General features: G+C 39.6%; 1 protein-coding gene across 1 annotated transcript in view; it reads left to right on the top strand.

Moving 5' to 3' along the window:
• The window catches only part of LOC129712275 (retinoic acid receptor beta-like), a 424460-nt gene that overhangs the window by 325401 nt on the left and 85123 nt on the right, over positions 1–13936 (top strand). Inside the window, 3 exon segments of the mRNA XM_055660575.1 lie at positions 1921–1964; positions 7134–7187; positions 11019–11031. Of these exon segments, the coding sequence (XP_055516550.1) occupies positions 1921–1964; positions 7134–7187; positions 11019–11031 (111 nt within the window).

Below are 13936 nucleotides of genomic sequence, written 5' to 3'. Positions count from 1 at the left end.
ACAATACAATACAATACAAATTTATTGTCATTTGAGCCCCAGTGAGACTCAAACGAAATTTTGTTTACACAGCCATACAAACAAAGACAATGTCCTACAGACATACACACAATTAAATTCACACAAACATCCATCACAGTGAACCCACTGTGATGGAAGGCAAAGTCTTTTCTCTCCCCTGCTCTCAATACAGCATGGAAACAGCCGAACTTGCCCACACCGGCCAACATGTCCCAAGCTACACTAATCCCACCTGCCCACGTTTGGCCCATATCCCTCCATATCTGTCATATCCATGTACCTGTCTAACTGTTTCTTAAATCCCTGCCTCAACTACCTCCTCTGGAAGGATGTTCCATACCCCCACCACCTTTTGTGTGAAAAAGTTAGCCCTCAGATTCCTTTAAAATCTTTTCCTCTTTATCTTAGACCTATGCCCTTGTGTCCTCAATTCACCTACTCTGGACTAAATACTCTGTGCATCTACCCGATCTATTCCTCTCATGATTTTATACACCTCTATAAGATCACCCCTCATACACCTAGGAATAGAGTCCCAGCCTACTCAACCTCTCCGTATAGCTCAAACCCTTTAGTCCTGGCAACATCCTCGTAAATCTTATCGGTGCCCTTTCCAGCTGGACAACATCTTTCCTATAAAATGCAGCCCAGAACTGAAGCCAATACTCTCAATGCCGCCTCGCCAACGTCTAGTACAACTGCAACATGACCTCCCAACTTCTATATTCAATACTGACTGATGTGCTGATGTGCCAAAAGCCTTTTTGACCATCCTATCCACCTTCAAGGAACCATGCACCTACACTCAAAGATCCCTCTGCTCTATAGCCTGGCCTGAGCTAATGTCATACACCAGCTGTCTTCAAGATAGAGCCATGTCTAATGGATGCGAGTGGAATGCCAGTGGAATATCATTTAATACACAGTATAAAATATGGTCCCAATGCTGATGCATTTTAGAGGGAACTATGTAATGTCTAGTTCTAAATTTTAATGAAGGATGGTCTCTCAGTAATAACAGCACATACTTTATGTGTGCATAAATTCTTAATCCCATCTATATAAGATAGTTTATTTGATGTATGTTTTGATCTGTGCTTCTGGTCTGAATGCAGAATTCTGTTTCATATATTAAAACTGCATTAAAGTAAATTTAGCACTCCCAGGCAAGAAAACACCTTAAGTTGATGCAACACTTCAAATTTATGCAGCTCCCAATTTTTTGTGACTAATAAATTGTTTGATAAATGTGGAAGCATTCTGGGGATGGTGGAGTGCCTTGCTTGCATTGTTTGAGGCCGATCTTGTGCTGTAAAAGCTGATGGGGAGCTGATAGAAAGAATAGATCAGTTGGTAATCCATTGGCACATTGAATTTTCATTTAGCTTATGAATTGGAATTGCATTCCCACAGCAATGGAATATAAAACAATATTAATAATGATAAGTTAATTGGCAAAGGGAGAAAAGGTTTGACTGCCTTTATCCATGAGTAGTTATCCAGTTTGAAAAGGGAATCTTGTTTTCATATTGTTCTTCAACGGTTTAAAATACAGCTTATGAACATTAGGGGTTAAAAATATCTCTTTTTCACAGGAATGATCATTTCCTGGAAACCGGCATCCATAATAATCTATCCTGCTACTAAATCAGATCGGTGATAGAGTATTCTTTGATGGATAGCCAGCTTGTGTTAAAGTGCTTATTGTTCAAGGATGGATGCCAGCGCAGTAGCAGGCAGAAAATGGACAGCAGTGTGAGATTAGCACAATACATAACTATCAACCATTCATAATCAGAGCTCCAGTACCAGATGCTTTTCAACAGATTTGGGGAATTTGATTAAATACCACACAAGCTGCTACTAATGAAGATTATTCCAAATCATTTTTAATGCTAGACTGTAGATTCATTGAACTTCACAGGACATATACATGCCATGCAGTAAGATTGTTGATCTAAATTCATGAAATCCCATTTCCTGTTTAGGATATTGGAAATACTTAAACACATTTTATATTTAATATGCCTCTCAAGCAAAGCCAGTTTTTATGTCCAAATGTTTACTCAGGCATGTTAGTATTAATTATATCGCATGAGATAAATATTAAAATAATTTAATCAAAGTTTAACCATGATTTTTTGACATTGCTGCTACCATTCTCTTGGGCATGGAAGTGAAGTAGCCCACACATGGTAATTGTGCAACCCCGAATAAATGTTTTAAAGTTGTATACATAGGTCAAACCTTATTTTTGTTTTAGTCCCAATATATAAAATGTATGCAACGTTACCGATGCCCGTTACAAGGAGCATTATTTGAATTATTTGAAAAATCTATCCTTTTTTTCATGGTCCAATGTAGTGAATTGTGTGTGATTAAATTAAAAATATTATAAACCATACTTTCTTTTGATGTACACTTCCAAATCCAACGTATTAAATACAATATATTTTAGTGGTTCTGTCTACATTTTGGTCTGTAAGATCTAGTGCTACTTTCACTGAAATTGAAGGAAAGCAGGATCTGCCAATATATATATATACACAAATTAGGATACAATATTTGGAAAATAAATTAACACTGTTATGAGATGACGATTAAACATATAAGTTCCATGAATCCTAGCATAATTTATAATACTTATAATTATTATAATATTTCACAATAGACTTGCCATTTGTTTATGATGTGATAGCTTTTTTTTCCATGTTATGTTTAAAATAATTCCTTCTCTGTTAAAATGAAAACAAGTCATTCACCACAAATAAATCCAACCTAGAGGTGACTAAAGCATTTAAGACCAATATTAATTGGAGTTTTACTTTCTCAGTTGAAAAGTGAAAAATGTTTTCAGGTCACTTGAAGTCAGTATGCCATTTAACTCATTTTAAAAAGCACTATGCAATAACACAGTCATAAATATATTAGAGCACATACAGTAATTGGCATAATTTTGTTAATTAACATTCAATGGAGAACTTTGCAAATGACTAGGATCTGCAAGATGCACTTCAGGAATTTTACAAGAAAGTTGAATGGCAGGAAGAGAATAATTAATCTTTGTGTTTGGAGATCTAGATCTCGCAAACACTATGCAATCTCCCAGTATGTTTATTCCATTCGAAAAAAGTGGGATTGGCCAGTTTCAAGATCCTGTTCATCTTCAAAATATTGCTGTTACTGTGCAAGTTAAGAGTTGAAAGGAAGAAAAAAAATGGAATAGAAATCAACATAATAATGTTTTTTTGAGATCTTTAGATGATTTGAAATTCATCATTTGCTTCTCAAGATCTTATTTTAATTTCTTGAGGCATTATTTTTCAGTTTATTTGTCTCGTGTCTTAACCACAGTAAAGATAATGGAAAAATTGACAAGAAGGAATTTGCATTTCTCTACTAACATGTTGCAGCTACAAGATGTCACAAAATGTTTTATACTTAAACAATGTCAAGCACTGGAGATTTACCAGAAAAGTAACAGGAACGAACAGAATGATTTTTATGGAGAGAATGGAGAATCTGGGAGTTTTCCATTAAACGGAGAAATTGGAAGATATTGGGAAACTCTCAGAAGGCCAGGCATTATCTGTAGACAAAGAAGTAGGGTTAATGTTTCAGGTTGATGACTTTTCACTGAGACAGCTGGGATTGTCTCAGAGGAGAGACATTTAAGGAGACTCAATAAAAGCCTTCCAAATTAATGCAGTCGATAGGGAGAAACTGGCAGGAGTACACAGATTTAAGGTAGCCAAAATACCAATACAAATAAAGAATGTTAATTAACATAATTATGCCAAATGAAGAGCATGGTTGTTAATGCAACCTATTGTTATAATCTGGAATTGAATCTTCACTTTAAATAACAACATCTCAAAATGGAAATGAATAAGTATGTAAAAGATTTTTAGGAGAAGAACAGGAGAGTGAGGTTAATTGGATCGCACTTTCACAATGAGCCTCTGTTGTGAGATGTTTTTATTCAGATCCTGTCTGAGGAACTATATAGGCCACTGATGCCGAAACAATCCTTCACAAGTCATCAAGACGCTTTATTTTAACATAAAGCGTCTGTATCTGTTTGAATCCTCCCATGGGATTCTGTTTGCTTCTCATTCCCACAAGAAGCCTTTCCCCTCCAGTGACTTGCGACTGTCTTTTGGGTCCCCAAATCCAATTTGCAACCTAATTAAAACACTGACTCCCACCATCAACCAAGGGCGACCTTAACACATCCTCAACCAATTGCAACTGCTAACCTCCATTCCACCAACCAACCAACCATGGTCTTGCTTCTTCCCCTTCTTCAACCCTTCTTCTCAGCTCCTGCCATATGATCTCACTTAATCAGAAAGCACCCCCACTGTCATACCCTGCCCCCTGCCCAAGCTCTCTATGAATCAGCATACCAAGACCCACCTGAGATACTCCATCATGGCAGATGAAAGATGTGCAATAGAATATTGATAGAGGAGGTCAACAACACAGCCTGGTCCCCAGTACATCATCCTGTAGACGTTTAGTGAGTGGAACAATATATAGGCCATGCTCTTTCCTAGATTCCCAAATATAAAGTATGCGGTATCTTAAATATGAATGTTCTTTTTACACAAGGTTAGGTAAGTTGATGAATACAATAGCATCACATAAACCAACATTGTACACTGTTTATCATCCCATGAGACAGTTGCACTCAGAACATTGGGCCCCGTGATTTAAGTTGTCTTTGTGTTTTTACAGAAACCATGTAAATGTAGCAAATTACCATAGCATCAATTTTAGTTGTGAGACATCTGAGTGGAATTCCATGTTAATGTTGATTTTTTTTTTAAAGTCATCATATGAATACTCTTGGTTTGGTACCACTTTTATAAGTGCTTAAAAAAGTTCTGTACTTGAAGTATTGATTCCCGCTATTTCAGCTAGCGTACAGCAGGAAGCTGGCGGCATGACATCACAGTACCACAAAGGAGGTTCTGAAAGGAGTTTTGGCAGAGACCTGCTGATTCCAAGTGAGTTGAAACTTCAATTTGACTCACTTATATACATTCAGAAAATTTACATTGGTGATTAATTGTAGTCCTAGTCATGTTTAAATTGAAATTTCATTATGGGAGCACCAGACATCTGTAATTACATTGGCATTGCATACATCTACGTTCTTGTGTTTTAAAGGGGTGGGAAAGATGCTCATCATTCTGAGAAAACTTTCCAAATCTTGCCATCCAGTGTTAACATCAAGGGTTTTTAGGTTAGTAATGCCAGAGCCTGTTGCAGCACAAAGTCCTGTTTATTTTGTGTTGTTTTGAGTGTGGTTATCATTTTTGTGCCAGTTGGTTCTGTGGGTTTACTGGTATTTGGCTTGAAATCTGACAGTCTGCTTTTCTTGATGGAACACTTATGCTAAAGGCAGAAAAGATTTTCCACTCTGAGGTAAACTTGAATCCTGGACTCATAGGTCAGAGTGCAATACTCAAGCCCACTGCCAAACACACCATGTATTCTATATTTAAATGTGGAACAAACAAGGACTCTTATTTATGAGAATGTTAACTTATGACTCACTTGTGACTTTGTGCAGAAAAAAACAGGGCAACTCACTATGTCCTTTTGTGTATTTTATTTTACAAATTTACTTTTTAATTTCAATTATTCTTTCAGTGACTTTAAATATCACATCATTACATTGATTTTTTTTAATAGATTATTGTTTACTGTTTCATGCATGCTGCCTCCTGGGAAGTATTCTTCCACTGTAATATTGTCTTCAATTGTTTGAGAGATCAACTGGTGAGGCAGAACAATTTTTATATAGCTTAGCCATATTAAAATCAAAATAATATTGTCAGTATAAAAAGTGGTCACAAAGTAAGTTGAGATAAAAAGTGCGATTGAGCCACTGATTTGGTCCTTTCAGAATGGCAACATTGCAGTCTTTACATTACAGCATCAACGTTTAAACAGGCAAATCACAATAGATGTAGATGATGTACCTAGATTATGTGCTTGAATTCTAGTTTAGATTTTAAATTCACACTCACAGCTCAGAAGTAAAAATGCTAACAACTAATTTATATCTATTTCAGTTGCTATGACCATAAAAATCTGGTTATAGTATTATTTACTTTGAAAACAGAAAGATTATTAACTAGAGTGCCACTTGTCATTAAACATTGAAATTGCTCACCAACCCCATTCTACAAGCTTTGCCTACCAGTTATTTGCCTACAAACTGCATTGATGCATATGTTGATAAATTACAAGTGACAAAATTTGACTGTGCACTAACCACAGTTTTCTAACAGTCTGTATTTTGATAAATTATATGATAAATTGTAACTGGTCCAATGGAAAGAGAAGCAGAATCAATTATGCAATCCATATTGGCAGTGCCATTGTTGTTTGTGGTACATATGAATAATTATAATATGTATACAGCCATCATTACTCGGTGAAAAGGCCCATGCTGTAATATTGCAAGATTTAGACATTCCAGCTTTCATGCTCAAAAGCAATTAAGGGTGCCTACAGCCCAAAATGAACATGTTTTCATGTCTGTAGAAGGGTTTCGGCCCAAAACGTTGCCTATTTCCTTCGCTCCATAGGTGCTGCCTCACCCGCTGAGTTTCTCCAGCATTTTTGTCTTCGATTTTCCAGCATTTGCAGTTCCTTCTTAAACATGTTTTCATGAATGTTCATTGGCTATTAAAGGCCTGATGAAGAGGATTTTGAATTTCTCGTGATTGAGCCATTTAGATAGCACTTCGCGACCTATTACTTTGAAATAATCTCACTGTGACAGCTTCTTTTTCAATATTTTCTCTGGTAAGAGACTTTTTAAGAACTAAAGAGACTGTGGATAATTTGACTGTGTGACAGAAAATCGTCAGCAACTACCACCTCACTCCACATGCGAATATCAGGAAGGAAAATCTGGTCATATGTTACATCGGCACCAGAATCAATATTAAATGGAGACCAGAAAAACTGCGCAGATATTAGAAATATGAAATAAAGACAGAAAATGTTGGAAATACTCAGCGGGTCAGGCAGCATCTTTAGAAAGAGTTAATATTTCAGATTGAAGGCCCTTCATCACCAGTTTCCTAAAGGTCAAACATTGCTCCATTTTAATTCTAAATAAAATTAGTTGAAGATACTGTCAGGTGTGAAAGAGCTGGGATGTGGAGGATGCAGAAACGTACACTTCCTGAAATTCAAGGTTAAATTCATTTAAGTTGATCCTTGTGTAAGTTGTATATTGTGTGAGAGTTTAGAGGGACCCTCTTTAAATCACTCATGGCTTTAACTTCCCTTAATTTTCTCTTCTTCAGCTGTAGAAATTCTCAAAGGCTAGTATATGAAAGTCGGCACACTTATGAATCACAAGAGACTTTAGTATTTGGAACAAGTTTTTTTTTTTTTCAGTCAAGCTGGAAAACTTACATGACTTTTAAACCCTAGAGGCCAAAATTGCTCACTGTTGCAACAGATGACATTTGAAATAAATATGCTGAGCTAAAAAGTCATCATTAAAATATGGCATTGAATGCACACTGGTTTCCATTGATTAGTGTGAGACACAGACTGTGCCTTTTACCAACTTAAAAGGCCGACTCAATTTCTTTGTTGTTTTGTTACCACCATAATCCTTTTGCCACTTTCTTTTGCATGGTAAGATTTAAATTAATGAACAGAATTTGTATAAAATTAGCTGTAATATGATGGGATTGGGAATGACTCATCTGAGCATCAACTGCTTCTATAAATAAAATATTTGATTAATCTGTTGTGCATGTGTGCAGGTTAAATTGTTTTTACTACTCTGCACCATTTTAAAAATATTCCATTTTAATCAACTACCAGGGATTTGTCTTCTGTGCAAGAAATCTACATGCTGGGATTTGTAAAAGAAGGTAGCAATTTCAAAACATGGTGTGGCATAAAAGGGTTACATCTTGTTATTATTTTTATTCCAGTGAAAGCTGCTAAGGCCCTTAGAACTTGAACTCGTTTTTTGTGGTATGGGAAGTTGTGGATGAAAACTAGTTTAAAGATTTTGAATTCATGCGGTGTTTTACAGTAAAATTGATGAGAAATAAAGGTCGTCCTGCTCTTGTGTAATGGCTTGGAAAGATTTCACGAGTTAAAAGATGATAATTATAACATAGCTCTTGGAAGGAAGATCCGAATGCTAAAAATGGGGTACATATTCCAAGATAGGCAAACTGGAGCCTCAAAGCCATCTTTCTTTAATTTGAAGGGAAATTTATTTTGGCTTCTGAGATGGAGGATTGTTGGCTTGGCTCCAGATCAATAAAATTAAACACCTGAAGCCAAGTTATATTTTCAGTTTTTAAATTGAAGCACTCAGTGGGCTTGTGCTGACTTCTCTGACATCTTCAATTTGCCAACCCTCATGTATAAAAAATGTATAAGCTGCTTTAATAATTCCTACTCTTTGAAAATAAACACATTGCTCTGTTTTATTGGACTTGTAATCCATCTCATTCATTCTGCCTCTAAAGACTTAATTCTATTACCATGCCAAGGTTGGCAGCTAAGCACCATTCTCTTTCCTTGGTACTTAAACAAGTAGTAGTCAGACCACTGTGATTGATAGAGTATAAAGCAACAGATATGGTCAGTGCTAGTTTACCTTTGTGACTGTAAGGCACCATTCAACCACTTGGACAAACTCAAACTCTGCAGCGTTCTTTCTTTCCCATCCCCTTTTGATGTGTTCTCATTGCTTTTGCTCATTTCTCCTTGTCACAGCTGCTGAAGCAATAAAGGCATCCGCAGTAAGCACGTGAAAGGGAAAACAGCTTTTGTAAAACTGCCAAGTAGGGAAGGCAGCTACAAAAATTAGAACTGACACCACAAGAAGAAAAACTTGAAAGCAAGCAAAGGTTGTAGAGGGAATCGAGGTTGAGATAAACAGCTGATGGTGGTGCATCGGTTGGAAAATGCTACAGAGCAATGTGTCTAAAAATGAGAGACAGAGTTAGAAAGCAACAAATGTCCTGATGCAGAGTCTTGATCTGAAATGTTAGCAGCTCCTTTCCTTCACAGATGCTGCTTGATTTGCTGGGTTCCACCAGCAATTTGTTTCTGATCCTGATTCCAGCATATGCTATTGTGTGATCTCTTTTAAATCTTTCCAAAGGGGCAATTTCTTCACATAAAGTATTGTGTGTAAATTGTACAAACTGACAGAGGAAGCTGTGTAGAGGCAGGCACAATGACTATGGTGAAAACACATTTAGGCAGGTGCATGGCTAGGAAAGGTTTAGGGTGATCTGGGTCATTCACAGGCAAATGGGACCAGTTCTTTTATAAAATTTGGTCTATGTGGACAAATTAGGCCGAAGGGCCTTTTTCAAGCTCAAAGACTACATGAGTGTTTAGGTTTAGTTGAAAAGCAAATTACTTATTATTTACTCCCTTGATTAACTAACCCAACAACTCCCCGTGTGGTTTCATTGTCATTACTCTGTCCAATCTCAACACTGGTTCAATTGTCATTTTGGTTATTGTTTTATTTTTCTACTTTATATAGCACTCTGGTCAGTGAGAAATTTAGGCAGACTTAGTTTTGGAATTGCAAATTGAGGGACCTTATGGGCGAAATGAAAGTTCCTCCCACTCAAAATCATTGAATTGGATTGTGAATTGGATCTGCTTCAAAGCACAATGGAAGGTGAAAGATTTCTGCTTAGTTTCATCCAGAACACAATTGTTTCAGAAAAGTGCAGAAGTGCTAGAGCTCGCAACATAAGACCCTACACTAAATCTGTTGTGCTTTCTCTTTATAATGTAGAAACAAGAAACTGCAGATACTGGTTTACAAAAATAGACACTAAGTGCTGGAATAACTCAGCAGTCAGGCAGCATCTCTGGAGAACATGGATAGGTCTGAAGAAAGTTCCTGATCTGAAATGTCACTTATCCATATTCTTCAGAGATGCTGCCTGACCCACCAAGTTACTCCAGTACTTTGTGTCTATCTTTCTTATCAGGTTTAGTTGCAAAGAACAATATTATTCATTATTTACTCCCTTGATGTGTTAACCCCACCCCTTAATTCTCTATTGTGCTCATGGCAGAAATATACTTGAGAAGTTAGCCCCACAAACATAAGCTCGCTGAATTCACAAGAAAAATACCATGGGGCATTACCACAATGCAAACCAAAGTTCAGAAGCCTCCCAAACATAGGTGTGAAAGTGCAGGTTAGAATTATGATAGTGATAAAGAATTCTACAATTAAAAAGTCAGTGTTTTCTGTAACTACGAATGAAAATTCAAAAGGGTATATCCCTGTTGCAGGAGTCATCAAGTTTATTGTCACATAACCGACCTCTCGAGGAACTTCATTTCATCATGGTGGATGCAAGTGCCACAAAGGCAGCTCAACCTTCTTTTCTTGGGTACCAGTACCTTAGATGCCCTTTTGAAGCATATGGGAACCTCTGACTGAAGATGTCCTTGGATACTCCAGCCAGGGTCTGCACAAATCTTCAGCATTCAGCTAGGTATCATAAGAGAAATCTTCTGGCAGCTAGGGTGAAATTTGTTAAGGCAGGGTATAAATCCAACTGTCACAGTACATTCTGTAATAGATAACACGAGTAGACACAGGAAATAATATGCTCTAGAGGGATTAGGTTTATTTAAAGCAAGACCTTGCCCAGCTCTGCCTCAGATTGTTGCAGATTAATGAAGAACAGACAGACTTCGAAAATGTCTAAGAAAGTATAGGCATTGGTGCAAAACAAAGCTGTCAAAATAGTAATAAATGGGTTTATTTTTCATGGCACGGGCACCAGTGTTAAGACAGGAACAAGCCAAAGGTTTTGAAAAGTTTTTACCTTTCAGTAACAAAGTACGCACACCCTCAGAACTGGAACAAAACACTCTGTCTACCATGTAACACTGTTCCTTGCCTTCAGAAATACGTCTAAATCAGGCACCTTAAGGCGACTATAAAATAGTACTGCAAACTGCTCCAAATTCACTCCAACTGCAAATGAACCAACATTAAGTCCTCACCCAGGCCAACGTCCCCAGTATTGAAGTGTTAGTTACATTTAGTTGACTACATTGCCGTTCCTGAGTCTGGTGGTTTGCGCTTTCAAGCTTCTGCATCTTCCACCTGATCGGAGCAGGGAGAAGAAGGAAAGACTGGGGTGGGAAGGGTGTTTGATTATTTTGGCTGCTTTCCCAAAGAAGCATGAAGTGTAGACAGAGTCAATGTTAGGGAGTATGGTCTGTGTGTTGGACTGGGCCACATCCATACCTCTCTGCAATTTCTTGCAGCCTTGTGCAAAACTATTCTCCAACCAAGTTGCGATGCAACTTGACAGCATTCTTTCTATGGTGCATCTGTAAAATCTTGTAAGAGTCACTGGAGACATGCTGAACGGTGGTGTAATCTGCAAACTTGTAGATGGCGTTAAGCCACATAATTTGGCCACATAATTGTATTTGGATGCTTTCAAGAGAGAGCTAGATAGGGCACTTAAAAATAGCAGAGTCAGGGGATATGAGGAGAAGGCAGGAACGGGGTACTGATTGGGGATGATCAGCAATGATCACATTGAATGGCGGTGCTGGCTCGAAGGGTCGAATGGCCTACTCCTGCACCTATTGTCTATTGTCTATTGTCTATAATCATGCTTGATAGTATAATAGGAGACTGAGAATGCAATCACTTGCAGGGCATGGGTGTTGAGAATAATTGTGGAGGAATTGTTACCTATCCTCACTGAGTGTGATTTGTGGGTTAGAAAGTCAAGGATCTAGTGGCAGAGTAAGTTGCTGACCAGTAATTTTGAGATGGGTTTGGGTGGGATTATGATGTTGAGGGCCTGTCCCACTTGGGCGTTATTTGCACGTCATTTACGCAACATCATTTACGCGTCACGATGCACGAGGCGCGCATGGCGTGCATTACATGCGCATGGCGCGTGGTGAGATGTGTTGGCATAGCCAGTGATGCGCGGTAGTGCGCAGCGCCCCAGGATTTGGGGATTCTCAAAATCCTCACGCGCCACCTGCGTGACGCGCTAATGACGCCCAAGTGGGGCAGGCCCTGAAGGTGCAGCTATAGTCAATAAACTAGACCAAGTACAGGCCCGTTGGGGGAAAGGGGGGAGAGAGAGGGGGAGAGGGGGGGGAGAGGAGAGGGGGGGGAGTAGAGGGGGGGGAGGGGAGGAGGAGGGGGGGGGGGGGGGAGGGGGGGGGGGGGGGGGGGGGGGAGGGGGGGGAGAGGAAAGGGGGGGGGGAGGGGGAGAACCTAAAAAGCATTTTAGAACTAAAAAAGACACATTCTGCAAGCATTGTAGAACCAAAAGAGACACTTTTTGCAAACATTTTAGAACCAATAGACATTTTAGAACCAATAGACACATTCTGCAAGCGTTTTAGAACCACTAAGGGCACTTACATTTGAATAGACATGTGTTCAGTGTTATTCACAGCTCAGAGAAATGTGACCCTCTGCCTTCCTCCAGCTTGCAGATGCTGATTGAGGCACACCACTTCCTAGTTTTATAGTCCCTCCCCCCAGCCGCCAGCAGGGGCAGCAGAGAGAATGGGGAATTTTGTAAAATCATTAATATCTCTGTCATTTTTCATCGACGGGAAAAATCCTCGGCACACATACGGCGGAGGGGGGCTCTGAGCGAGGTGGCCAAAAATGGCAGCCGTAGGTGGCGGCGTTCTCTCGGAAATCGCAGCACAGATGGCCAAAACCGGTCAAGAACAGACTTTTAGTAATATATAGTTAGGTTTCTGCAGCAGGTGTCCTTGTTGACATGAGAAAGTCAGATAGGGAGATCATAAAGGCTTCAACAAGAAAGGCAGGATGTGGAATGTAGAGGGAAGAGTTGGATGCAGGGATTCTCAAAAGAGTGAATTACTTGGACCTGACCATAAAATAATAAGATAGTGTAAAATGAAAAGGAAGTATAGCATCCACCAACTATGAGAAAACATACTTTGCATTGAAACAGAAGAAAGCAGGAGGGTAAAATTGAGCTGTAGTTTGAGAAGTCATTAAAATAAATTAAACATGGTCAAAATGGGAAATGAAAGCCAATAATACATTAGAAAAAGTTACCTGTCATTTGGATTATGGAGACGGGTACAGATAAATCATGACTGAGATGGAGGAGTATGGTATGACATACTTAAAGAGAAAGAGTGATGAAAAAGAGTGCATTTACAATACAATAATACAATACCATTTATTTGTCATTTGAACCTCACATGAGGTTCAAACGAAATTTGGTTTCTGCAGTCATACAAGAAAAGAACCAAGACACACACCAACACAATTTACACAAACATCCATCACAGTGAATCTCCTCCTCACTGTGATGGAAGGCAAAGTCTTGTCTCTCCCCTGCTCTCCATTCTTCTCCCGATGTCAAAGTCAAAGCCCCCGGCGGGCGCTAGCAAGTCCGCGGCCATTTAAAGCCGCGCCGGTCGATGTCAGGCCCTGCTCCGGGTCTTGATGTTGGAGCCCCCGGCGGGTGCTAGCAAGTCCGCGGCCATTTAAAGCCGCGCTGGGCGATGTAAGGCCCTGCTCCAGGTCACTTTCAACCCCGCAATTCCGGCAGGAGAAGTCGCCGTTGCCGATGCCCCGCAAAGCAGTCTCCCACCGGGGACCCGCGAGCTCCCAGTGTCACCATCCACCGGAGTCGGGTCGCAGCCGCGCGCCACCGCAGCTCTCCACGCTCCGAACTCTCTACGCTCCGAAGCTGGCCAGCTCCACGATGGTAGGTCCGCAGCTCCGCAGGCTCCGTGACTTGAGCCCCCAGGTCGTTCCGGTTGGAGGCCGCTCCACGGTGCTAGGCCCCAACGACAACGGAGACCCGACAGGGAAAAGGTCAGGTCCCCGTGCAGG

Source organism: Leucoraja erinacea, chromosome 2, assembly GCF_028641065.1.
Source record: "Leucoraja erinacea ecotype New England chromosome 2, Leri_hhj_1, whole genome shotgun sequence".
Classification (NCBI taxonomy): Eukaryota; Metazoa; Chordata; class Chondrichthyes; order Rajiformes; family Rajidae; genus Leucoraja; species Leucoraja erinaceus.
The sequence above is the reverse complement of the archived record's forward strand: the minus strand, read 5'-3'. Positions and strand labels throughout refer to the sequence as shown.